The 25,414-nt window shown below is 46.6% G+C and overlaps 1 protein-coding gene across 1 annotated transcript in view; it reads left to right on the top strand.

Annotated features, from left to right (window-relative positions):
- Positions 1 to 22,554, top strand: part of LOC142774269 (uncharacterized) — a 30,570-nt gene extending 8,016 nt beyond the window's left edge. The window contains exons 2-10 of the mRNA XM_075874660.1: positions 1,384 to 1,577; positions 4,016 to 4,202; positions 8,984 to 9,209; positions 10,738 to 10,792; positions 13,067 to 13,179; positions 14,499 to 14,844; positions 16,618 to 16,885; positions 19,476 to 19,687; positions 21,115 to 22,554. Of these exons, the coding sequence (XP_075730775.1) occupies positions 1,384 to 1,577; positions 4,016 to 4,202; positions 8,984 to 9,209; positions 10,738 to 10,792; positions 13,067 to 13,179; positions 14,499 to 14,844; positions 16,618 to 16,885; positions 19,476 to 19,687; positions 21,115 to 21,483 (1,970 nt within the window). The 3' untranslated portion in view covers positions 21,484 to 22,554. The remainder of the gene's footprint in view (positions 1 to 1,383; positions 1,578 to 4,015; positions 4,203 to 8,983; positions 9,210 to 10,737; positions 10,793 to 13,066; positions 13,180 to 14,498; positions 14,845 to 16,617; positions 16,886 to 19,475; positions 19,688 to 21,114) is intronic.
- Positions 22,555 to 25,414: the final 2,860 nt, after the last annotated feature.

The following is a 25,414-nucleotide window of genomic DNA, read 5'->3' as shown; positions in this document are numbered from 1 at the left end:
TGCTAAATTAGTGCATTACGCGGCGTTGCTTCATTGCTTTCATTTGCGTCTAGTAGTTGTCACGAGAACGACTCCCTTCTCGACTAATCAGCATACTTCTTCAAACAGCGGACTGGAATAAATTGAACGGATGCTCGACACACTCCAATGATATAAACGAGTTTTCTTTTTGCTCTTTTTTTTCTTACTGATATAGTGAGAAAACTTTGCGGCTACTTTCCGCCAACTAAAATGGAAGAGTAAAGCAAACCTCGCAGGGTACGAAAGACGGGTTCAAAGCAAACGTTATCTTCATTATCTCTTTCTGTGTCGATTGTGATGACTGATTTTAACCGAGTGCCACCCCCCCCCTCATTTTATTCCTTAAATCTTTCGCACTTCACGCAGTTTCACGTATCTTTCACCATTCGCTCACCGTTCACCAAGCCACGATCTCATTTGTTCACTTCATCAGCTTGTATTCTTCAAGCATGATTGTCCGTCTCCCTGGTGGTTTGTCACCTAGTGACGCCGTGGAAACCTCGTCAACTTATCGAGCTTTTAATCCCACACTCTTTCTAATGAAAGGAAATAAAACTGATTGATTGATTGATTGATGCACGATGACGTCAGGTATTTTGGTGAACTTAGATGTAACGCTGACCTGACACCTTGACATAACGTGCAACTAATCTAGTAGTTTCGCATGACGACATACAATCCTTCTTACCACTCGTGTCGCCGACAGTACCTCATCCAGTTTGGTGACAAACGAGTGACCGTCAGCCTTTTGGACTTGATATTCGCGTCTTGCGACAATTTTCAGGGATTAGCGCAACACGTCCTCCAGCGAAGCGTGCCCTCTCTTCACTTTTCGGTCGTATAGGGAATTTAGCATTCACCTCTACTTCAGGGCATAGGACTACCTGCGCTCCAGGTGCTAATAAGTACGCAGCTTACCATCTGATTTTCGTTCCTGTAAGACTTCGTCATCGTGAGCGCTATAGCTTTGTACTCGAAAGCGTTCGCTTGCATCTGTGTAGCTTCTGTGATCGCGGTTTGCTTTGTTTCCTGAGAAGCTGGCCTTTCCTTTCAACACATGTGCTATAGGAGATGTCCACTCTCATCGCCTTTGCAATTATGAAAACGGGGGCAGGTTGTGTCACTCGAACTGCCGTTCGGACAAGCGGACATGTGATGCTGTGACTGCCCACCTGAGCACGTGCATGCACACTTCCTCGACCTTCTCGGTGATGGAGCTCCATTCAGCTATAGATTTAGAACCACGTGAAGACCTACACAAGAACTGTACGTTCCCGCTGCGTCAACCGCGGGATGAGCGCCGGATCAGAGCAGATTTGGTGCTGCATTAAGCGTTGGATCGGATGCTGTTCTTTGACGCAGGTGGCAGAAGCAAGTCGGCAGCCTCCAGAACGAGAGACGGTGGCAGCACGCGGGGTCGCGCTCGCCGAGCCCCTACCACCGCCTCCGAGAGCTCCGCCGCACCCTTGACTGTCAATGCGTCGCCCAAGGGGCGCCACGGCGTCCCCACCAAGCCCGAAACGGCCGGAGAGATGGTGCTCGAGGCGATCACTACGGTGAGAATCGGCGTGACGCCATTGTCTCTCGCCTCTTCAGTCGCAATGCTTCGCCATACGACCGCAACGTGCATTTGTGCATTCCCATCAGCGACCAATGTGGGAACCATGCTGTGTGAACACGAAAGACTGACAGCGTCTCTTATGCATTCGCCTAAAACTACTGGAAAGACGAAAGCACTGTTTTTCAGCAGAGCTCTAATTCTACCCTTTTAATGTTAACGCAGCCCTTTCATGACATTCGGTTTTGTCCACCGATGTGCCTTCATAGCATCGGTGGACGAAACAACAAGAGGAACAGAACAACAACAACAAAATCAACAAAAGCTTCAGAAAATAGCCCGCCGATTTTCGAGTTTCTTTCACTTCTTTGCCAAAATATATTCAAGTAAATGTTCTTTTGAGCTACACAAAAATGATGAAACATTCCCTTGTAATTTACGCACGTTACTTTTATATGAAAAACGAAAGATAGACTTTCCTTATACCATAGAACAGAACTTGAAAATGTGCTTTCAGTTCGGACGTTAGAAGCTGGTAAATCAGGTGACCGGAAGTTTTTTCGCGGTACAACGCTTGCAACGTTGAAACCGTCCATACTGTTTCGCGTAGAAAGATCATTATCACGAATGCTCCCAGATTTCTAGTGCACATGCCCTCTCCGACCTCCTCTTGGTCTTCTGCTTCCCCCTTCAAATGTGCGCGCCCGGTTCGTGCTAGTTCGTGCTAAAGTTACTGTATATGCTACCTAAAGGTGGCATATACAGTAACTATAGTTTGTTCTCCAGCAGCGCCCTCCAGCGTTATAGCAGTAAGCCGGAACGTGCAGAAAAAGAAAGAACGAGGCGGGATTCGAACCAGCGTCGACGATCTGATTGCGAACCTCGTAATCCCTCCAGCGCGCCAGCACAGCAAAACATAACGTTGTGTAGTATGGCATCAATAAAGCGTAAATCAAGTGATGTGGTTGACCTATATTTAACGAGAAGCCGCAACTACTGAAACGTGCAGAAAATGTGTTAAGTGACGCGGGCGTGGCGCGGCGATTTGAAATTTCTCACTTCACCTGCGGTTCTTTATGCCATGTACCCTGAACGTGTGGACTGCCCTGCCAGTGGACTATTAGCAACATTAAACCATGTGTTGTAGGAATGTCAAGCCATCGGTTCCGCTTTGAGCGAGGACAGGTGGGCAGCGCTCTTACGCAGTCGCGAACTTAACAGTCATACCCTGGTCGTCCACAGTGACTGTGAACGGGCCGCCAAGCTCGGCTTCACGGCCCCTACATGCGATTAGCCGGGTGGCGTGGGGCCTCCCCTGCGTCTTCTAGGGACCAAAATAAAGTTTCGCTCATCATCATCACTGGAAGAAGTCCATGCCTTATTTACATGTATTCATTCCTAGCGATTAAATTTTATGTCACGGAAACTTTTTCGTAGCAAGACGTTTTTTGTCTTTTTTGGCTAAGTAGAGACTCATTAAAGAGACACTGACGAAAGTCATTGGTTAACACTTGTTTTCGGTAGCAATGTTTTTCCGAACGCCTTTTCAGCGTCTGGTGAAACAACGGGGGACGCTGGCGCGCGTTGCGTTCGCATGTCGTCCCTTGAAAGGAGCTCGGCTAAAGTGCTTAAACGTACGTAGCTTTGTAAATCTTCTAAGTTAGCACGAACCTGACAACAGGTGCCAGCTGCGCGTAAGACGAGGTTGGGAGAGGAGGCAGCTGTCGGTATCTATAGGTAAACGTGAAAAGTTCTTACGGACTCTATAGACACTTCAACGGTTGTTGCGGTTTTATCCGTTTCAAAACCACAGTAAGATTCAAAAGAACGATAAGAATATGAAGAGCGCCGTATAGTCTAGGGCTCCGAAAAGTTGACCATCTGGTGTTCTTTAACGTGTACCTATATATATCTATAGGTACACGGGCTTCAAGGAGTTTTCACCTCCATCGAAATCAAGTCGCCCTGACAGGGATTCGATCCCGCGACACTAAGGTTAGCAGTCCGGCAGCATAACCAGTAGTGTCGGGTAGTATATAGGTATTAACCAGCGAGATCACGTGAGTCACCATCATCATCATTTTCATTTTTTTCGTTCACTCTCCCCTCTGGTAAGGTGACCCGACTTCACGTCGGCTCCTCCTCCTTCTCCTCCTCCTCCTCCTCCTCCTACTACTACTACTACTACTACTACTACTAATATTTCAAGTGCAATTACGACTGCTATGGCTGTACTACTATTACTACCCCGACAACGACGGCAGATAGTAGAGTGAGACATCCTCGTTGTAAAAGCCTGCGTTGCGCTTTCAACGTCATGTGGAAACAGTGTATGGCTGGTCACATTTTGTGCCCCGTTGCCGGCAACATTACTCGCTCCTTGGTGTTTTTTGTACCTCGAGCTTATTGTGCTGCTCGCGCAATGATGACTCGCAGGACAGCGAGTCGGTGATCGACATGCAGGCCGAGCAGTACATCTCGGCCATCCTGCCCGACCCGTCGACGACCATCTACGCCACGGGCCAGACCTCCGGGCACTCGGCGAACGCCCCGTGCAGCAGCTACTCGGCGGGCGACGGCTGCGAGGAAGAGCCGCCCGTCATGTCGTCGCCGAGACGCCCCCGTGAGTCGGTCATCAACTCTTATTAACGCGATAGCGTTAACGAGCTTGCTTTGCGGAATATCAGCGTTGTTAATGAGCTAAATTTCGCGATGTAGTCAAATAACTTAAAAATTAAAAAAGGGCTTGCACACAAGTGGCAATCAAACCCAGACCACCAGCGTGACAAGTAGGTGATCTACCACAGAACTGCGTCATTGCTTGTAACTGCCCCCTCCCCACAACAAAAAGAAAAAAAGTATTAAATTGGCCGCGTATTTTCGTGATCGACTGCAAATGCCGTCGAAAGACGAGAGAGATAGAGAGAATAATAAAATGGGCAGAGATAAAAAGGACGCTATTTTCTGTCTGCCGTCGCGGGAGCACGGCTCATTGCCTTGAAAAATGGGGAGGTGGACGTAAAGTTAATAGAAATAAGAGAGGAGAGAAAGAAAAGGTGAAAGGCATGACACTAATTCGTTAGAGGCAATCGGAAGAGGTTTAGCTAACAGATTTTCGTCGACTTTGACAATCAACTGGCAAAAGTCCTCTATAAAGACTGACTACGAAAAAGTGACATTGTCCGAAATGTCAAGCGTAATTAGAAACTTACCCTCTTCGGCTCCTGGTCCTGACGGTATAACAGTTCCTATGATTAAAATTTTATTCCAGATATCACCCGGCGACGTCCTCAACCTTATAAACTATTCCTTAAGCAATGCCTGGATACCACATGACTGGAAAATAGCTAGAGTGATTCCCATATTAAAAAAACAAGGGTCAGGTTTTAACATTGACAACATCAGACCAATCTCTCTAACATCTCACCTGATCAAAATTATAGAGAGAGTTCTCAATAATAGATTAAAAGTTTGGATGGCTGACAAGCTAATATTGAAACCATTTCAAATAGGTTTTCGTAGCGAATGCTCAATTTGGTGTGCTCATGCTGACTTAGAGAGCCGAATACAGCTTGCCCGAAAAAGACGACAATACGCGGTACTAGTAACACTAGACATAGCTAAAGCTTATGATAGCGTTGAGCACTCTATTTTATTGAATTCTTTACACGAATGTGACTTTCCGCGATATATTGTTGATTGGGTAGCAGAGTTTCTAAAATCGAGAGAATTTTATTGTGCAAAGGATGGATGTCACTCATCTAAATTCAAACAGCAACGTGGAGTACCTCAAGGGGCGGTCCTATCTCCGCTGTTATTCAATGTGTTGATGAGCTCAATTCCCATTGAACGAGATATCACTGTCTACATTTATGCAGACGACATTGCATTTTTCGTTGCAGACAGTGACATTTATTCTTTGCATCAAAAATTGCAAAAGTACATGTATTCTCTTGAAATTTGGCTGCATTCAATTTCATTGTCTCTAAACATCAGTAAAAGTGCGCTCCTGGTGTTCCCTATAGCAGATTCTATTCAAATTTCAGTACTTTATAATCAGGAACCGATTCCACAAGTAGAGTCTATCAAATATTTGGGCATTATTTATAACGAGAAACTTAACTGGAGCCCTCACATAGACTATATCGTGGCAAAGGCACAACGAGCTTCAGGATTATTGCGAAGGTTGAGCAACAGAAAATATGGGTTACGTAGGCACACCTTATTAATGATATATAAAATGTACATGCGCCCAATACTCGAATTTGGGTGTATATTATTTTCGGGTGGCCCTACGTACAAAATTAAACCGTTAGTTCTATTAGAGCGAGAAGCGTTACGGTTGTGTTTGCGACTCCCCAGGTATGTCGCTATTAATGTACTATATCAGGAAGCTCGCATACCAACTATTCTTTGCCGATTCCGTATCTTAACAGTACAAACATACTTGAAATTTTATGGCTTATCAGCGAGACGGTCTGCATATGCCTTTATTAGTGACCCCGACGCCTTCTTCCTCGCTCACTGGCCACGCTTTCGTACTCCCCAGATTATTTTTGTACAAAAGAAACTTGAAAGCATAAAGGTGGATATCAGATCGGTAATTGGAACCAAAGCATTAAATCACAATATTACGATAGAATGTGATGAAATTTTTCCCCCACTATCTAAGTTTCAATCTTCGAGTTACTTAAATGACAGGTTAGAAGACTACATAGCTCATGCGGAAATAAAGAACATAATAGCCACAGACGCTTCTGTGAATAAAGAAAAGGCAGCAGTAGGAATCGTCTCAGATTACCTCGGTTGGTCATTCTCGGTAAGACTACCAGACTTCACTCCGGTTTTCGAAGCTGAGCTCCTGGCTATTATTTTAGCGCTACGAAAACTTCCTTCAAACGAAGAGAGTGCAATGATAATTACTGATTCTCTTTCGCTGTGTACTACTCTCACAGCTTCAGAACAATCAAGAGCTCTAGCGACATTACAAACATTAGTTCCACCTCATGTGAAGTTCCTGAAGTTAGTCTGGGTCCCGGGACACTGTGGCATACGGTTGAATGAAATAGCCGATTCACTATCTCGAGCCACACTTGATGGCCCTGTGATCTCGGTACTACCAGAATCGGAACACATAGTGTCGATCAGATATAGAAAATGGGCTATTTATACGGATATTATGGAAAATATTACTAAACATACGGACTATCAGCACCTAACATACCCCTGGAAACCTCAGTGGAGTCAATCTAAAAAGTTAGCAGTTATTTTAACCAAATTTCGATGCCGTGTCCCTCCATTAAACTTTTACTTGCACAGAGCTGGTCTGGCGATATCCCCCCTGTGTCCATTCTGTGAAGAAACGGAAACAATAGAGCATTACTTTATAACATGTAAAAACTATTCATTAATTAGGAAAAGACTTTTAATTGTTCCTTTTCAAGCAGTAGGTTTAAATTTAACTGCAGATAATGTTCTAAGTTTCGGTGCCTTTAGCTTGGGACATTGCCACAGGAGCGTATTCGATGCTGTATGCAATTTCATTCGAGAATCAAAGCGCATGTCATAATAATGCCTGCTTAAATATATTTCTGACGACACTTGTCTAATTTTGAATGAAATTTGCATATTCATTTGATTGTGACCGGGTGAGATAAGCTCGATTGTCTGGTCTACTCAAAATTTCTGTCTTCCACTGTAGTATTACCTCACCTTCTCTCTTCTTGATTCAATCTTTAATTATTTGTTTAGTTTAATATTCCTTTTTAGTTAATGATTATTTTCTATTACATCATTAGTTTTTTGATTAAGGATAAACCTTTTAATATATATCATTTAGGATACTTCTAGATTTCATGGCCAATCCCCCATAGTGGGTATGTGCCAGTGCGAAGGGGCAACAACAACAACAACGACAAGAGAGAGTCTTGTCAGTGTAGTCGGTAGCACGAAGCGAAAACACTCGGATATAAGGCGGCGAGGTCCGCATAAGCGCAGAACTCACGTAAAGCTCTAAGGGCTTGAGTTTTGAGCGCGCGGGACATGGAACGTCCTCCACTGTTGCCGCAGGCAGACCGAGCCGGCGATGACGGCTCACCATCGCGCGACGCTCTCTGACCAAGGTAGGACAGGAGGTAATACGCTGCAGCGCTGCGTCGTCGCGGAACCTTCGGCACGCAGGCGATGAGCAGCGCTACCGGAAGCCAGGCACTGCTGGCGAACCAGCAACCACCGCTCACATCTGTTCAGGCCGGTCTCGTTAAGCACAGGCTTGTCACCAGCGTGTCAGGGTGTGCCGTTGGTAGGAAAAGCCGCAGTCGTGGCCGGGAATCATCCGACTCGGTTACCACCTTGGTGACTGGCGTGTCACAGTGGTGCGCTGCTTTAGCGGTGGCGTCAACCTCCTCGTTACCATGGCTGTTCTAACGTGCAAGGGAGGCTCGCTATCTCCGACGGTGGTTAGCTTGGCATGCAGGAACGCCACAGTGCTGCATGCTTGGTCTGGTTGGAGCAGCGCTTGCATGGCTGGTCAGGAGTCACATAGAATCGCCATGGGCAGTTCGAGTGGAAGGAAGGAAGCAACAAAGAAAAAGAAGGAAGGTTAACCAGAAAGGGCAGCTGGAGCGGTGTCGCAGCGAGGCAGTAGGCTGGCGAGTGAAGGAAAAGATGATAGTCGTCGTCGTCGAGAGACGATAGTCTTCTGCCGACCTTTTTTGGTGCATAGCTTCGCATTACCAGCCCAGCCTAAGAAGCACTATTTAGAATTACCTGTCTACGCGTATTGTAATAAAGTAGCACACCACCTAACCCATACGTATTCATGCTGCGTCTCAGATATTCGTAATATTTGCGTTTTGATCGATAATGTTCCCAGGTATACGAACGCAACGACCAGTTCAAGATGGCTAGGCGCTCAGCAAGTGCTTAAACCTTGGCCGGGTGGTAGAATCGTTTCGTGTGGCAAATAGATCAGAATCTATTCGTCTAGGTACCCAAAGAAACACTTTCAGTTTTTGTAAACCTATACGATTGATACGTAATACAATGATGTCAATAACGACTGTAATGTTCCGTGGTAGAAGCGTCGACATCCGAAATACACAACGAGCGAGCCAGATATAGGTCCACTCATTGCATCCAATCAGACATATGTAGTCAGCATCAGCAAAACGTGACATCCAAAGGTCACCCGTTGCGTAGAGTCTTCTAAAATTCAGGAAACTATGACTTCGTTGTGCCAACGCTGCCGGCTTCATTGGCTTTGACGAGGCTGGCTGCATGACGTCATGCAAACTCTCTTTTTATCCTTCCTGAATGGCTTTAATTTAATAACCCATACCTTCTCGCCCCTCCTCTTCGCTTGAAGAAACGATTCCGTAATCCATGGCTTCGCGGTATTCGCAGGTGGACGCCAAGCGCGAAGCGCGCCTGTGCGCCGGAGGCGCCGGGTGGCCGTCGACGGTGACGAGCGCGTGGTGAGGGAGCCCCTGGTGGGACGCTGGTCGTCGCTGCTGCCCGTGGGCACGGTGGTGCGCAGACCCTCGACCAAACTGGTGCAGCTCGTCGCCCAGGCCATCCACGAGAGCCCGCATCGGGTGCTACGAGTGACGCACGTCTACGCTGCGTTGCAGTGAGTGTACACGCTTGCCACCTACGCCACCTCTGTCTCTGCACTCACGGACATCTTTGAAAAGCTGAACCGCAGGCAGACGGAGAAAATGTGATTAGACAAGACAAAGTGATTGCGCCTTCCCGAGTTTCTCCTCGTATGCTTGCGCTGCAACCATTCTATAAGATATGTCAAGCCATCCTCGAGAGCCATCGAACAGTTTTACGCAGAAAGGGCTGCTCCCCTGCAGGGTTTCGGTTTGCCTAAGAGCGCCTTTGGTAGGCGAGCCAGGAATCCTAATATTTTCACTAGGCTTTGCTGAGCAGCGTGCATCTGGGTGCCGTGTTCTTGCTGAAGGGCAATAATGATAATTGTTCGGGCTTTACTTCCCCAAACTACGATATGAATTTGAGAAAGTGGCTGATTGGGCTAGATGGTCTAGCATACTTAAAGTTTGACAGCGCAAAAAAAAAAAAATACGCGGCGAATAGGACACATAGCGCTTGTCCCGTCCTCTTCCTGTCAACCGTGTATTTTTTGGTGCTGTCAAACCTTGAAAATTTGAGAAACCCCGTGGTAAAAAGCACTGAAAGTTTCGGCCACCGGGGGTTCGTTAACGCGTGCGTATTTGTGCAGGGACCTCTGGCACTTCGCCCCCATCGAAATGCAGGCGCTGCGGTCGGTATTCGATGTCCCGACCTTGCAAGAGCAACGAGTCAGCAACACGTACAGAATTTTATTAATGCGTACAATTCTCTACGCTAGCGAAACGTTGGCCTCGCCACTCAGGAACAGAAGCTGTTGTCTGAGGTTGGCACCTCGTAGCCTTTGGGATACGTTTCACAGCCTTTGTATGCGAATTTGGTGACAGTCATCATCTGGCTCGCTTAAATCCCCTTTCTCGGAAACCCTTACGCTTCCCGAACGAAATGCCGGCTATTAACGTTCCCGTTTAAAGGAGTCATCTCGCATGTCTCATGTATAGGTGATTCTAGAAGGGAATTCTATCTGAGCATTCAAAAGCATCTCGACACGGACATGCAGAAACACTGAAATCCAGACGACGATTCGTAATCACAGATGTTTGTTGTGCGGATATCTTTTAACATACGGTGACACGTGAAAAAAAATCTTCACAGCAGACACATATGTGTAGCTCACGAACACACATGCTAAAGATATTTAAAATATTTGCACTCACGTGCAGGCTGCCTGTGAAAGATCAGCGGCCCACACGTTTGAGACCCTTCACATTTCCTGTTTATTTATTCTTTGTGAAGTTGTGCTTTATTCTTCGTAGCACCGATATGATGCACAGTGCTAGTTACTTTCCGTAAAATTTTCCATTTCAATCGTCACAATTTGATTTACGACTATAAAACTATTTCTTCGAGACCTTCATGTTAAAGCTACACTCGTATTGCCATCGGGCTTTTCAGATTACGGTCGTAATCCTGTATCTGTTAAGCCAGAGGAGTTAAAAGCAATCGCGCAGCAGGTTTATACCTAATGACGTTGTGCCACTTACGTCATCTAACGCGCGTTACAGGAGCAAGTACCCATACTACAAGCTGCTGGACAAGGGGGGCATCAACAGCTGGAAGGTAAGTGACGCAAAAACTACAGCTGTTGCCATCAGGGCAATCCTCCACCACATAACGTTGTCACAGTGGCTCAAAACTGGTCAGCGCGAAAGAACCCGCCGCGACACAGGAGAGACGAGGACGAGTTGCTGAAAAGTAAAACTCGCTGTTTTTACTTTCAGGGGAGAGCAGTTTTAGGTATGAAACGTCAATTAGCCACTCCAGCACGTTGTCAGAGTGGAATTTAGCTTAACACTATAAAACAGAACACAGCAAAAAGAAAAAAATCGCAGATAGCACATGAGGCAACATGATGTACTACATCTTCCGTTTTCACGCTGTCAAACTTACTCATGAACCATATTGCCCCCCTAACACATTCTGATTCTAACACATTCGGATTGACACCTTACCTGTGCTACTAAGCGGTTACTTTACGTTTTTATAGGCCTCCCTTATTTGGCTGATACGCCCAGAAAGAGTCTCTAGCAGGGGCGGTGAACTTCCTGATAACTCTCAATTGCGTTCACCACGAGCGGCAACACAGTGATCATGATCGTAAACCCCTCATGTGTAAGCGGCAGCCCTGGCGTTAGGGTATATTTATAGAAAGAAACACACATTTGGGATTCTGGCGTTGCGTTTGATCAATTTATTGCACATGGGTCCGACAATAGACATTGAAAACCTACGAGTGCAGCATCACAGTTCTTATTCAATGTGTCTGTTTATTGTATACCCTGTATGCTGTTCTTCTTGACGGAACAACCGGTAAGCCACCTCTCGTAGTCGCTACTCATTTGGCAAACATCAGGCACGAAGCCGGACATTTTTTTTAAGGGGGGGACCTTTATGGTTTCGGGAGGGGCACCACCTTTATGCAATGACGACAATAAATTCGGGGAGGAGGAAAGGGGGGAGGGGCACGCGCCTGGTAGGCCACCCCTGGCTACGCCCCTGGCCACCATGTACTACCTATTTGTGTTCGCAATGTCTGCGCATCCACACGTTATAACCGGCGTACTGAAGACCTCAGTTATCACTCTCTCAATGAAGCACACAATAAATGAACAGCGCAATAAATCAAATGCTCACCTACCAAAGTTTTGAAAATTACCATTGTCTTGTGCGTATGGTAATTTTGTTAAGTATATTTAGACCTAACATGTCGTACATGAAGCAGTTAACAAGCAGAACACCACAACTTGCGACCAGAGAAAATGAGCACATGATCGGCTATCTTTCTGGCGTCTAATATTGCATGTATTTTGGAAGTTTAGTAATCAGTTGAATTTAAGAATGCTCGAGAGAAATTCTTTAAAGCTGGTGAGCTGCTTGGGTACTTCGTATGCTTGTGGTGTACGTGATTATTGAATGTGCGGGCCTCATGTTATGAACCAAGGACATCCTTCAAAGGTACCAACACATTATTTTCAGGTCACGTATGGCGTCAGGGTACCAGCCAGCCACAAAAGTGGTGGCTGTGAAAAAAACAAGCAAAAAAACTATTGTTGCGCACCATCACTTGAGGCACCGTCATCATTACAGATAGAGGGTTGGACGAGGTGGGGGTAATACTCTCTCCTCTGCCTCGCCTAAAGGAAACTGTCAGACTAACCCTAAACAAAGTTTACTCACACGGCGGAATAAACTGATGGGTTGCTAGGAGACTTATTAGACTCGTTCTTCGAGAGTGATGCAGAGCCCCCATTGAAATCTAATTTTATCTTGAAATCAATATCAAGCAAGGAAAATAATTTTAACACAAGTGCGCTATCAGCACAGCATCTGGCCGTGCAGTGCTGCTAGTACACTGTGGAACAGCTCGCGCCCTACAACTCTTGGAAAAAAGTTTGTCTTTGTCGATCGCTGTTATTCGCGGTTACATTCCATCAGCTAAAACTCGTGAAAGGAGTTTAGAAAGTGCAGCACAGCACAATGCGTTACGTTAGAATCTGCGTTTCTTTCATTTGTCTCACTCGTTCATGCTTATAAATATCGAACGGACTAGGCGGTGTTTCAGGTATGCATGCGTGTTCATGTATACGGCCCTTTTTGTACAGTGCAGAGCACTTTGCAAGCGCCTTTCTAGCTTTCCACCTAGCCCAGAAGACGATTACACCTCATTCGCCGCCAATAACGTCAGGCTCAACGTAGTGCGTGACGATGGGGGCACGTTGCGCGGAGCGATGCGAGGCCAGTAGTTGCGATGCGTCTGACCTCTTCTCCTGTCCGAAGACAGCGAGATGAAATAAGTGAAGCGGTGATGTAAGATCACTCGCTCACACCTCGCAGAGCTCGGTGCGCCACGCCCTCTTCCAAAAGTGGTTCGTCAAGGTGTGCCCGACGTCCATGTGCGAGAATGTTCGGCACAGGAGTTACTTCTGGGGACTCAACTACTACCTCAGGTGGGTATGCGCGCGGCAGCGCGCTTTTGTATGTGTGTAGCTGTGTGTGTAGCTGTGTGTGTACTTGTGTGAGATTAAACACGGTCGGCTGACGTTTGGGAAGCATACGCGGGTTCCTTGTTCACTTAGATGGACTAGAAGTAGCAGTCATGTTCAGAAATCGTTGTCATTCAATCGACGAGAATTTGTAGTCCAGCTCAGTGAACAAGGAAACAGCATGCGGTTCCGAAACTTACGACCATGATCAGACTTAGCGATTTTGTTTCATATCATCCATCCATCTAGTGCCTGACCAGACGAACTTTCGTCGTACTCATGAGGGCTTATGTTAGTGCATCTGTATTTGTGTGTGGATATGTATGTTGTGCGCGCGAAGGCACGCTATTGCACCGCAATGTCTCTGTGTGTGTGTGTGTGTGTGTGTGTGTGTGTGTGTGTGTGTGCGTGCGTGCGTGCGTGCGCACGCTCGCTCCACTTTTAGGCAATGGTGTCATGTGCAGCAAAAGCAATGCAGATGATTTCAGCTCATCGAAAACTATGTGGAGTGGTACATGGTCAACCATATCCAAGCTAAACACATCGTCGTTATTTACGGTGGTTAAGCTAGAATTTTTCTTCACTTTCGCTGTAGAAATGTCCGTTATCTATCGCACCCGGTCATGGTGATGATAAGCACAATAATAACTCTCGCATCTGTGTATTCAGCCTCGGCTGTCTCAGCTCAGTAATGGGAATGATGTACTCCGCTGCTTTTTGTGACTAGTCATTATTCCGTATATTGCTTCTATAGTGTTGCCTGGAATTAATTTTGGACTAACAATGTAGCTCGCGGTGAAATTTGCTGATTGTGTGTTTGATTGCAGAGTACCAGTAATACGGTAGGATGATGATCGACAGAGAGAAAAACAGTTCGCACCTCTGAGCCTTCATCGTCCTTACCAGAATACAGCGCGAGGCAATCAATGTCCGCCGCCTGAGTTTTGTGTTACGGAAACACGAAAGAAAAAAAGAAAACTCGCTCCATACGCGGTGCGAGACTTCAAGGCATCAGAACGCGCGTTCATCCCTGACCTCGAGAAATGTGACTTCTCCGTTGTAGACTAGCTCGAAAAAAAAAACAGGACAATAGCAGTCAGATCGAGTCCAGCTAGCCCATGTCCGAATTAGACGCAAGTTCAGACGGCACAAGTTGACATAGACGAGGGACGGGAGAACAAAGATGCAACTCTTGTCTTCTCGTATTTCGTTGTCCGTGTTTTGCTCTCACAACCATTACGAATGGTATCCGACTTGCCGACTTTCTTACGGTTGGGTCGCAGGCCACGGGAGTGGGTGATGCCCCAGCGAGAACCGAGGGCCTTTTCGTCGCCGGTCCAGGCCAAAGCAGGTCATCGAGGCGATGATGACGAGCCGCAGAAAAATGCGGCGGCGCTGTCCGCCTTCCAGCTCGAACCGGCGCGGGAAATCTCGCCGCCGGAGACTAAGAAGCCACAGGGCCGCAAGCGGAGGCAAACTGCAGCCCACGGCAGTTCCGACTGCATGCCTTCGGTTCCTCAGCCGTCCGTGGAGGAACAGGCCGGCCCTTCGTCCACCTACCCGCTGCCCCACATGAACCTGTGGAAAATGGAGTACATGGAGATGGACGCCTGGCCTGCGCACTCTCAGGTAGGAGGCTGTACCGCAGCGCCGGTCTACCTAAGTGGCGTGTAGTACTAAAGCGTTTTTGGTGATGCGTTCCAGGGCAACTCCCCCTCCAGTGTAAGAGGTGCTGGTTCAGGGTATGTGCGCGTGACCAAATCCATATTCAACTTGCTCCATGTCATGCACCTACAAGTTGTAGACGCATTTTGTGTATTTCGCGAACGAGAAACTTAACGTGCGGCAAATGCCGGTATACCGGCGTTCGCCGTAATATATTCGGCAATATGTGCGGCAATATAGGCCGCAATATATGCCGCGATATATGCCCCATGTATTTCCGCCGACCGCGTCATATATTGGTGACCATATATGAACGTCATATATGTACTGACGTCATATATTGGCCGGTCATGTATCGGCGACGTATACTGCCGCCGACCACGTCATTTAGGCACCCTGCTGTCGATATTTTCATTAGTGACTGCAGCACCAGAAGCCAAAGCCAAGCACATAGAACAGCAATAACGAGACGGGGTCGGTCGAAATGATGCACGCGTCTCCCTCCGTGCATTACCGGGCGGACTGGGGAAAATTGTGGCCAGGCTAGATGAGGGACGCGTGCGCACGTCTTACTTTCAGCGGGCCCCTAACGGCCAACGTTATTGACAAGTTTGAGACGGGGCAGTGCGAGCAACGCCGCTTGACCTGGTGGCTGCCTGAGCAATTTTCTCTCCGCCGACGATAGATATCCGCTGCTGTCACCGGGCCAACGGAAGACACCGATACTTTATCTGGAGGAACGCGCCTCGGAAACAGGCCGAGAAGTATACCCCGCACGGTTGCAAGACAGCTTTTAGGGCTGAAACACCTATGGAATTACACATTGAAGCCATTTAATGGAGTTAATTCTAAGGCCCACAAGATCATGCGTTAATAATAATAATATAGTGATAATAAATACGAACATTATTATTATTATTATTATTATTATTATTATTATTATTATTATTATTATTATTATTATTATTATTATTTGGTGTACTACGTGCCACGGTCGCGATATGATTACGAGAGTGGAGGCCTCCGGAAATAGGACCATCTAGTTTTCTTCAATGTATACGCTGATATCGCGCAGCACACACGGGCCTCTGGCATTCTGCCTCTATCAAAATAGAATCCCCGCAGCAAAGAAGCAAAAGAAAGAAATATTCAAACAAAAATATGCTTTCACAATATGAGCAGTAAAAACATTGGTGCGGAAGCATTCACTGCTGGAACTCACCCGATAGTACCGAAGGCTTTGCGCCTGAAGCATGAAACAAAATATAGACAGGTGAAAAGAAAAAGACATTTACGGCATGATATGGCAGGCTGGCGATTAAGGTACGCGTTTTCGAATCACAAGGACATAAAAACGGAGGCGACAGAAACACACCTTAAAAATGCAGGCGCTATCCTTCGTTCGCCTAGGCTTGAGCTGAATACTTCCTAGCGGTTTAGTCCCTCTTGCGAATCCTGTCTGCGGAAGATGCTATCGCAGAATAGCTGGTACGCGAGACCCGAGCCTTTGCTCCAGGCCATACGGTATAACGGCGCATTGTTTAAACATGTACGAATGAGTGTATGAATAACTTTTAAAAGTTTTACGTGCCAAAATCACGAAGTCATTATGAGACACAACATCGTAGGTGAAGGAGGAGAGAGGTGCTTCGTGAATTTCAATCACCGGGGGTTTTATACGTGCCCACGCACCTAAATGAATCGATGAGTGAATGTTAACAAGACTAGTGTGTGCAGGCGTTCGTGAGCCCAAGTGAATCTGCGACCACGTCCGCGGTGCCTACAATGGCGTCACCAGCACCGGCATATGTGCCAGCGGCCGTGGACAACTTCCAGTGTTCGTGGAAGCCGGAGTTTCCACCACTTGATCAAAACGAGCAGCAGCAGATGACGTGGCCGGAATCTCCACAGACGTCCCAGGTGTCCCAGCAGAGCTGGGGAGAGTTCATGGCGTCGGAGGCGGGAAACGGGCTCTTGGAGATGATCAGATCTGATGACATTGGATGTGAGTGGTGTTCCCACGAGAAACATAAGTGACATCTGTTTACGCATGAACTTGATATGTTTCCCTTGCATATAGGGGCCCTTGAAAGAGTTTTTACTGATCTCGTATTGATCTTGTCACCGCTCATAATGCAAAAGATGTCACGCTATCACAATTAAAGCGTACCATAGCATGATCATCTGTAAGAAGTAGTTATGAACTATGAATGCGAAAGCATTAAAGAGGCTTTAAAGAGGAAGACAATTTTTCCGTTATCGGTAGGAAGAAAACTGGCCACATTTTGTACAAAGTGTATTTTGACGTGAAGGGTACTGGAATCTTGGAAGAACGCCAACATCATCTTAATCCATAAGGAAAGAGACGCCAAGGACTTGAAAAACGACAGACCGATCAGCTTACTAACCATTCTCCACAAACTATCTACAAAAATACTGGCTAATATAAATGGGGCGACATTACAGTTCAATCAACCGAAGGACCGGGTAAGATTTCGTACAGGCTACTCTACAGTAAACCATATTCATACTGTCAATCGGGTAATAGAGAAGTGCGCCGAATACAACCGAGCTCTATACCTATAGCCTTCATAGATTACGAGAAGGCTTTGTACTCAGTTGAAACATCGGCAGTAATGCAGGCAACACGGAATCGGGGCATCGAAGAACCCTACATTGACAAACGGGAATGAATCTACAGCGGATCCGCAAAACACAGTTCTCCATAAAAAATGCGACAGAATCTCAATAAAGAAGGGCGGAAGGCGGGGGGAGACGATCTCACCAATGCTATTCACCGCGTGTTTACGAGAGGTTTTCAGAGCCCCAGATTGGGAAGAGTTAAGGATAATAGTCAATGGAGAGTGTCTTCGTAAGTTGCGATTCGCTTAAGACATTGCCATGATGAGCAACTCAGGGGTCGAATTGCAGCTCATGAATACTGAACTGGACGCGGAAAACAGAAAAGTAGATCTGATATAATATTAATATACCCAAAACGAAAGTAATGTGCAACAGTCTCGGCAGTAAACGGCGCTTCCCGATAGGTGGCGAAACGCTGAAACTTGTGAAGGACCTGACCAAAGTATATAGTTACCACGGAGCCGAACCATGAGAGTGGAATAACTAGAAGAATCAGGATGGGGCGGATCACATTCGGTGAGCATTATCAACTAGAGTATGAAGTTGGGCGTGTTGGTAAGACGTAGGCTTATGACGTAGCACGTAAAATATGCGAGACACAGGACAAGGGAAGGGACAAAGGGGGGCACTTTGTACTCTTTGTCTCTTCCCTTGTCCTGTGCTTCACATTATTTTACGCGCTACGTCATTAGTTAAGCATTCTCAAATCGTTAATGGTATTCTGCCACTAACCCTCAAGAAGAAGGTATATAACATCTGCATCTTGCCGGTACTTACTTTCGAGCAGAAACCTGGAGGCATACAAAGAAGCGAGCGACCGAAAAGAAAATGATAAGTGTAACCTTAAGAGACAAGAAGAGAGCAGAGTGGGCCAGAGAACAAACCTGGGTTGCATATCACAGTTGAAATCCGCAAGAAGAAGAAATGGACATGTGCCGAGCACACAGCACGTAGACAGGATAAGCGCTGGTCATTAAGGGTACTCTATTATCAGAGAAGGCAAATGCATAAAGGGAATACAGAAAGTTAGGTGGGCCGATGAGAATAAAAAGTTCGCGGGTATAACATGGCAGCAGAAAGAACAAGACCAGTTTTATTGGCAGACCATGAGAAAGGCCTTTGCCCTGAGGTGGGCGTAGTCACGCTGATGATGATGATGACGCAAATTTGCCCAGTCTTTGTACTTGGGGGTGGTTAATCCCATTTACGGCTTCGTTTATTTTTTGTTTCTGTATCTTTTTTTAAGAAAAGAACGAACCCTTTTGAATATTGTTACCGGATTTGAAATGGTAAGGCCAAAAGATTAAGCTGGTGAATTGCAACTGCTTGCTGCACAGTTTGCAATTGTTGGTTCGTGATAACGCAGCTTTAAGCCACGCGAAGCCAAGATGAACGTACGGTACGAAGGCTAGACAAATTCCCATAATTCCCAGGCTCGCTGAAGCGCCGCGCGTTTCAGCTCCCACAGAGACTAGCATCAGAGTTCCCTCTAGTGTATATTTAGGAAACTCTATGGCGTGTGATGCTTTCGACTAAAAATTTTGTCATGCAAGGGCTTACCTTGAAATAGCGATCGTGATTGTCGCTGCCAATAGCGAACTTCGTAACAGCGATATTAACGCCTCCGCAATACTCACTGCGTTTCCACTCAGCTGAATGTCGTTTGGTGTTTCACGTCACAAACCTTCTCAGTTGTTGTGGCACGCTCATCGTAGGTCCTGTCCAACCGATCGATGACAAGTAAAAGTTCAGCTTTGTGGGCGAGTCACAAGGCGAACACTCACACGGGGCCACAACGTACAGCGCCAGTGAGTGTCACTGCCAATAGCGAACTTCGTAACAGCAAAATTAACGCCCCCGAAATTCTCGCTGCGTTTTCACTCAGCTTTAGTGTTTCACATTAGTGTTTCACGTTACCACCCTTCTCAGCTGTTGCGGCACGCTAATCGCAGGTCTTGCTCAAGCGATTGATGACAAGTACAATTGCAACCTTGCGGGCGAGCACTCACACGGGGCCACGACGTACGGAGCCAGCGGGAAGTTTTCGCCCCGGTCTGTCCTCTTCTCGCCAACACACTTCCCGCAGATAGCTTCGCCTCCGAGCTACACGGATTTGCCTTTGAGTGATGCGAAGCCACCCCTGCTGTCACCCAAGCCACAGAAGGTAAACCGTAGCTTAATATCTGCATTTAAACGCAGAAGGTTTAAACGAACCAGCACTAGCTCCCTCGCATTTGTCGGTAGATTCGCTCATCAGTCGACTCGCTCGAACTCACTCAGAGTTGTATCGAATAATGAGTGCGAGTCTGAGTTGAGCCCGGGTGAGTAATCGTTTGTTGAGCTTGAGTGTGAGGGAGTCCGGTTGAAGAAAGGTTTCGTGAGTGTTAATCCGAGTGCGTCCGATGCACGATGCATATTTCATGAGTAAGTCTTGGTGAGTTGCCCTTTCTTTTGCCGATCCTTTCTTTTGCTGCTCTCTGGTCTGGAGGTACTGCCGATCGGTAGTGGAGGATCCTCTGAACATGTGCGCCAAAACCTGGACCGCAGTACACTGCCTGAATTAGAAAATTACGTTTAATGTCGGCTGAAGATCATTGTTCTCTCGACAAGTGACGACACAAACCGATGCCAAGCCATAAGTCCACGGCCATTGGTTGATTTAAGCATCGTGAGCTATAAGTTTAATGCACTCGCTCGATGTCTCTCTGAAAGTAAACCGCACGTTATAAGAAACGAAATTAAGAAAAAATGTTCAAGGACATGAATTGCGTTTCTTTCTTATGTGATTCTAAAGAGAAAAGAAGACAAAAGTGAGCCCCGTAACATTGTGCCTCGTAGTGCAACATCTCAGCAGTAGCTCACAAAGGACAGGGGTAAGGAGGGATTAAAATGATAGGTTTAAAAGGTGTAGAGATAGAGGGAGAAGGATAGAGTGAGGCGCAGGAACAGCCACATACGGAAGTAAGGAGAAGATAGGAAAGATGGACACGGTCGCAGGAGTCCAAGGACGGGGCACCACTCGGCGAGAGCTCTTGTCGGCGTCAGGAGATAGCGTATAGGTAAACCAGTCGGCCAGAGCTGCGCTTTCGTCGGAGATCGCAGAGGCACTACCGGTCGGCACGATATCCAGAGAGCAAGTCCAAGTGCATTTACGAACAGATGTTGCTTCTTGACACCTTGTCATTCTTTCCAAGTTCCTTTCGTAGCTTGTGCACACTTGCTGTATGAAAGCTGAGCACAAAGACCACGTGACCGATTCTGTGTCGCCGCGCGCACTGGACGACTTATAAGTATTTTTGCGTCCAGCCATTCGCGAGGCAATAAATGGCTCTAACCGAACCATTCGATGATTACTTGGCATAGTGTTGCAGGGTCCCTTCAGGTGAGTCAAGATTTCAGCTCTGTGTAGTTTACAAAGTTATCCCCATCTGTTGATACCTCCGAGGGGTGCTGCCAGCCAAGTGCGCTTTTCCGAGCGCACATATCCGAAGCGCCAACCAATGTACAAAACCTCGTTGCTTACGCCGCCTCTCTAGATCCTGTGTGAAGTCGCCACTTATGAAGCTGCACGATCGCTCTCCTTCTCTGCAGAATGCCGTGGAACCGGTGGCGGCGGTGCCGCTGCACTGCCTAGACGGCCTCATATCCGGGTTCGGGCTCCCGCCGGTCGACTACTCGAATGGCGTGGCCGTTTTCGTACGCACGTCGTTGCCAGCGTGGAAGCGACTGATGCGGCGGTGGCGGCGTTACGTTGGAAAGGATGTCGCGCGAGGGCAGCGGATCACCGCATTCGCGATGTTCCCGATGCGCTGGCCAAAGCCGGAGGAGTCTCCTACACGTCGCGACAACGGTGACGACACGAACGACTTTGACGACGGGCTGCCACTCTCTATAGAAAAACTGGACAGCTGCTCGGCTCATGCTCCTACCAAAACCGACCCGTCGGCACCCACGGATTAAGGCGACATCTATTTTTTTTAATTTTATTAATTACATACTGCAGTCCTATAAGGACCAAGCAGGAGGGCAGATGGGAAAGTTACATGTATCGCATGGTAGCGGTGAATACGTATCAATAACCATGCTTTGGTGATACACACGTGCAGTATAGATATATAAACAAATACACCCATACATACATTTATACACACATTTTCAGGTAAACAAAAAACGTTGTACAGTGCAAAACTCATTGTAAACTAGAAAGTTGCAACAATCACACTGTCTCTAGGTCAAGCAAAACAAAACCATTATACAGTAGAGCTCGTATTATGCAGTAGAGCTCGTAAAAGACAAATACGCTCTTTTTCAACAAACAATAAAAACCCACGACTAAAACATCCTCAACCGTTCGAGAGCTACACAAAAACTAAAAAAGCACCAGCAATCGGTCAGCAAACCTCTGAAACAAAGATGATAATTATTCTAGGGCAGCAAGCACCATCGCTGAAAAAGCGGCCGCAGTTCGCGCAGAGAAAACCGAACTCGGTAATGCATTCCATTCCGCAATTGTCCGCGGGAAGAAAGAGTATTTGAATAGATTTGTGCGGGCCTTGTAAGGAAAAAGATTGTGTGAGTGGCAATGTCTCGATGCTCGAGGTAAGAACAGCTTGACATAATAGTTTGTGTTAAGCTTCAGGTGGCCATTAAAAAGCGAAAACAAAAATTTTAGGCGGGCTAGTTTACGTCGCTGCTCTAAGGTTGAAATTCCATTTTGCACCATCAACGAAGATGGGGAATCAGTGGATCTGTACTTGTTGAAAATAAAACGCACTGCTCGGCGCTGCACCATTTCTAGCTTTTGCTTGTCTTTTTTAGAAAAGGGGTCACAAACAATGTTGGAGTATTCAAGCTTAGGTAACACTAAGGTCTTATAAGCCAACAGTTTTGCTTCTGTAGGGGCAGCTTTAAGTTTGTGCCTTATGAACCCAAGCCTGCGCATGGCAGCTGCGCAGGTATTTTCAATGTGCTTAGACCACAATAACGTATTGGTAATTGTCACCCCTAGATATTTGTTCTCCGAGTTTTCTTTAACAGTCACTCCATCGATACAGTAAGAAAACTTAAGCGACTCTCTTTTATTTGTGATTCGCAGTAGAACAGTTTTGTCCGAGTTTAACTTCATGAACCACGACTTGCACCATTGGCCAACACGTGTCAAGCTGTCATTTAAGAATATTTGATCCTCAGTACATGAAATTTTTCTAAAACTTATGCAATCATCTGCAAATAATTGTATTTGAACATTAGACGAGACAATTTAAGTTATATCATTTACATAAATTGAAAAGAGGATTGGGGCCCAAGACGCTTCCCTGTGGAACACCCGATACCAATGTTTAGCAGTTTGCTTATAAGCTTACCATGAGGAACACGATCGAATGCTTTGCTGAAGTCGAGAAATACTAAGTCAGTCTGGCTGGCCGAATCAAGGGCAGAGGCAATTTCGTGCACCGTAGCTATCAGCTGTGTGTGCGTCGATAGCCCTTTACGGAAACCGTGCTGAAATTCGGAAAGTAAGCCGTTACGTTCAAGTCTGTTATGTAGTGAGCAACAATGTGCTCCGTCAATTTACAGCATGTAGACGTTAAAGAGATCGGGCGGTAGTTTTCTATCCGTAATCGATCGCCCTTCTTGTGTGTGGCTACTATGCGAGGAACTATCCAGTCATAAGGCAAAATGGCAGACGCTAAGGACGAACGAAAAATTACAGTTAAAATGTGAGATATTGGTTCGCGTATCTGCGCAAGAATGCGTTGGGTATGCCATCTGGTCCACTAGGTGACTTGTCTCGCACACTGACCAACAGTGATAACACGCTGTTTTGACATATAAAATCTTCAGGAGGGCAGGCTGTAGGAACCAAGGGATAACTGTCATCTTGCGGTGCGGAAAATACTGAATGGAAGTAGTCGTTTGCCTTGTCGGCAACTAAACGGGCATCGGTAATAAGAGAATAATTATGTTGGATTTGTTCTAGTTTACCACTTTTGAAGGCTAGATAACGCCAAAATTTTTCCGGGCTTTCTTTGATGAAGTTTGGCAGCGTTATTCCAAAATATTTGTCTCTAGAAGTCGCCAGAGCTGTGGAGAGCTCAGTCTGCAGCGTCTGTATCTGCTGAACACTTACGACCTGTTTTTTTCTTGCGCGTTTTAGTCTTCTTTTTAAGTGTATTACGTTTCGATCAATCCAGGGACTTTTGCGCCGTGACTTGATGCGGCGTAAGGGAACGTGCTTGTCAATACAGTCCTTCACAGTTTTCTTGAATGTTTCCCAAAGCGTTCTACGCTAGTGCTCATTGGAATGGCGTCCCCCGTGTCCAAACGTCCCTGAATTGAGTATACTGTGCATGCTAGAGTTCTGTAGATTTTTAGGATGGCAAACGTCGGATGCAATATTGAATTCTGGTTAGCGGTACGCCTTCGGCTCAATCGCCGCGGTGAGCCTGAAGAGAAAGGCGTGCCGCGTTGAGTGGAAGATTTCATTTCCACGTGTAGTTTCCCGCTCTATACTTTAACCCTTGCTTTCGGAGAGAGGTTAAGCAGAACGGATGGTATGTACTCAGTGAGGTGCGCGTGGTGCAGCCTTCAAGCCAGGTCTGCAGCTCTTGAGGAATAGGCAAGAAGCATCTCTCAGCCAATCCATCTTTGCACGACCTTTCACGTACAGCCCGAATGCACGATGCCCTTGATAACCCCTGAAAGGCACTAAGGGGTCAATTGTGTTGCTGGCGACGTAAAATCCCTGCGCACCATCGCTGACGTGTGCCCTTCACCGAGAATAAGTTCGTGTTCTGCTAAACTCCTCTATTGAGGCTCACCGCGGTGCTTTGACGACGCCAGCCATAATTATAGCTCTCTCTTTGCACGCTCAGCAATCGCGTGTTTTTTTTTTTGTCTTTCCTCGATTCGAACATCCAGTACAATGATGGAGCCTCCTGCCTCGTTTGAGCCCCTTAGAAGTATGCAAGTTGTTTCGCACTCATCAGCTGCACATGCACTGCTTCTAGCGTCAAGGCAAGATAGTGAACTTCCCTTCTGCACATTCTTCTTTTAACGTTGCTGCGTCGAAAATGCAGTAATGCGGACCGATTACTGGGGTAAAGATGCCTTGGCGTCATTTTGTTTTTGTTACTTCGCAGGTAAAAAAGAAAGCTGTTCACTTGTGCAGCATCTCTAAAGTAGCTTCTCTGTTAGCTTGTGTAGCCTTCTTTAAAAGTGTGACGCGTTCTTCCCTGACAAAAGATGCCACGGCCTTTTCGACGCAAATTCGAGCAGTAGGCGTGTTTTTTTATTTTCATGTATAGCTCGTGCTTTTACTAGGCGGGGCCACAGGACGGTTGCAAATGCAGTGTCGAATTCAGCTCTCTGCTACGTTTCGCGTTAAAGATTTGGTACACCGGTTGTGGTTCAGTGCTTAACGAACGTGAATTCGATGTCATAAAGGTCCGCATTGTGTGAAACAGTTGTGAAATATTTAGTTTCTTGGTTGTTACGTGCGACAACTTCGCTTTAGGTAACGGACACGAAAGATGGGAACATAGTACGAGATCGTCCTCCCCAATGGGAACATGTCTCAGACGGTTTATACTGGGAAGTTCACCTAGGAAGTTAGCACAAAGTGAAAAAACGGGAATAAGCGTCCATTTTGCGGGATGTTCGGGCGTAGCTTGACGAAACGGGTGTGAACTTCCGAAGCAACCGCACTGGAGGCGACGTGCGCTTTGAATGCATCGTGCAAAACGGGGCATATTCCGCAGTTGAGCACCATCGCGCTTCGCGGTGTTCCTATAAAGCCTAGTTGTATTGTTTCTGTACTTCGGACGGCAGACTTATTAGTCTTGAGTACCTGGCTTCTGCCACGTTCTTTCGTTCTCTCACGTTCCTGAGA

Source organism: Rhipicephalus microplus, chromosome 10, assembly GCF_043290135.1.
Source record: "Rhipicephalus microplus isolate Deutch F79 chromosome 10, USDA_Rmic, whole genome shotgun sequence".
Taxonomy (NCBI): domain Eukaryota; kingdom Metazoa; phylum Arthropoda; class Arachnida; order Ixodida; family Ixodidae; genus Rhipicephalus; species Rhipicephalus microplus.
This window is presented reverse-complemented; position numbering and strand designations above follow the sequence as displayed.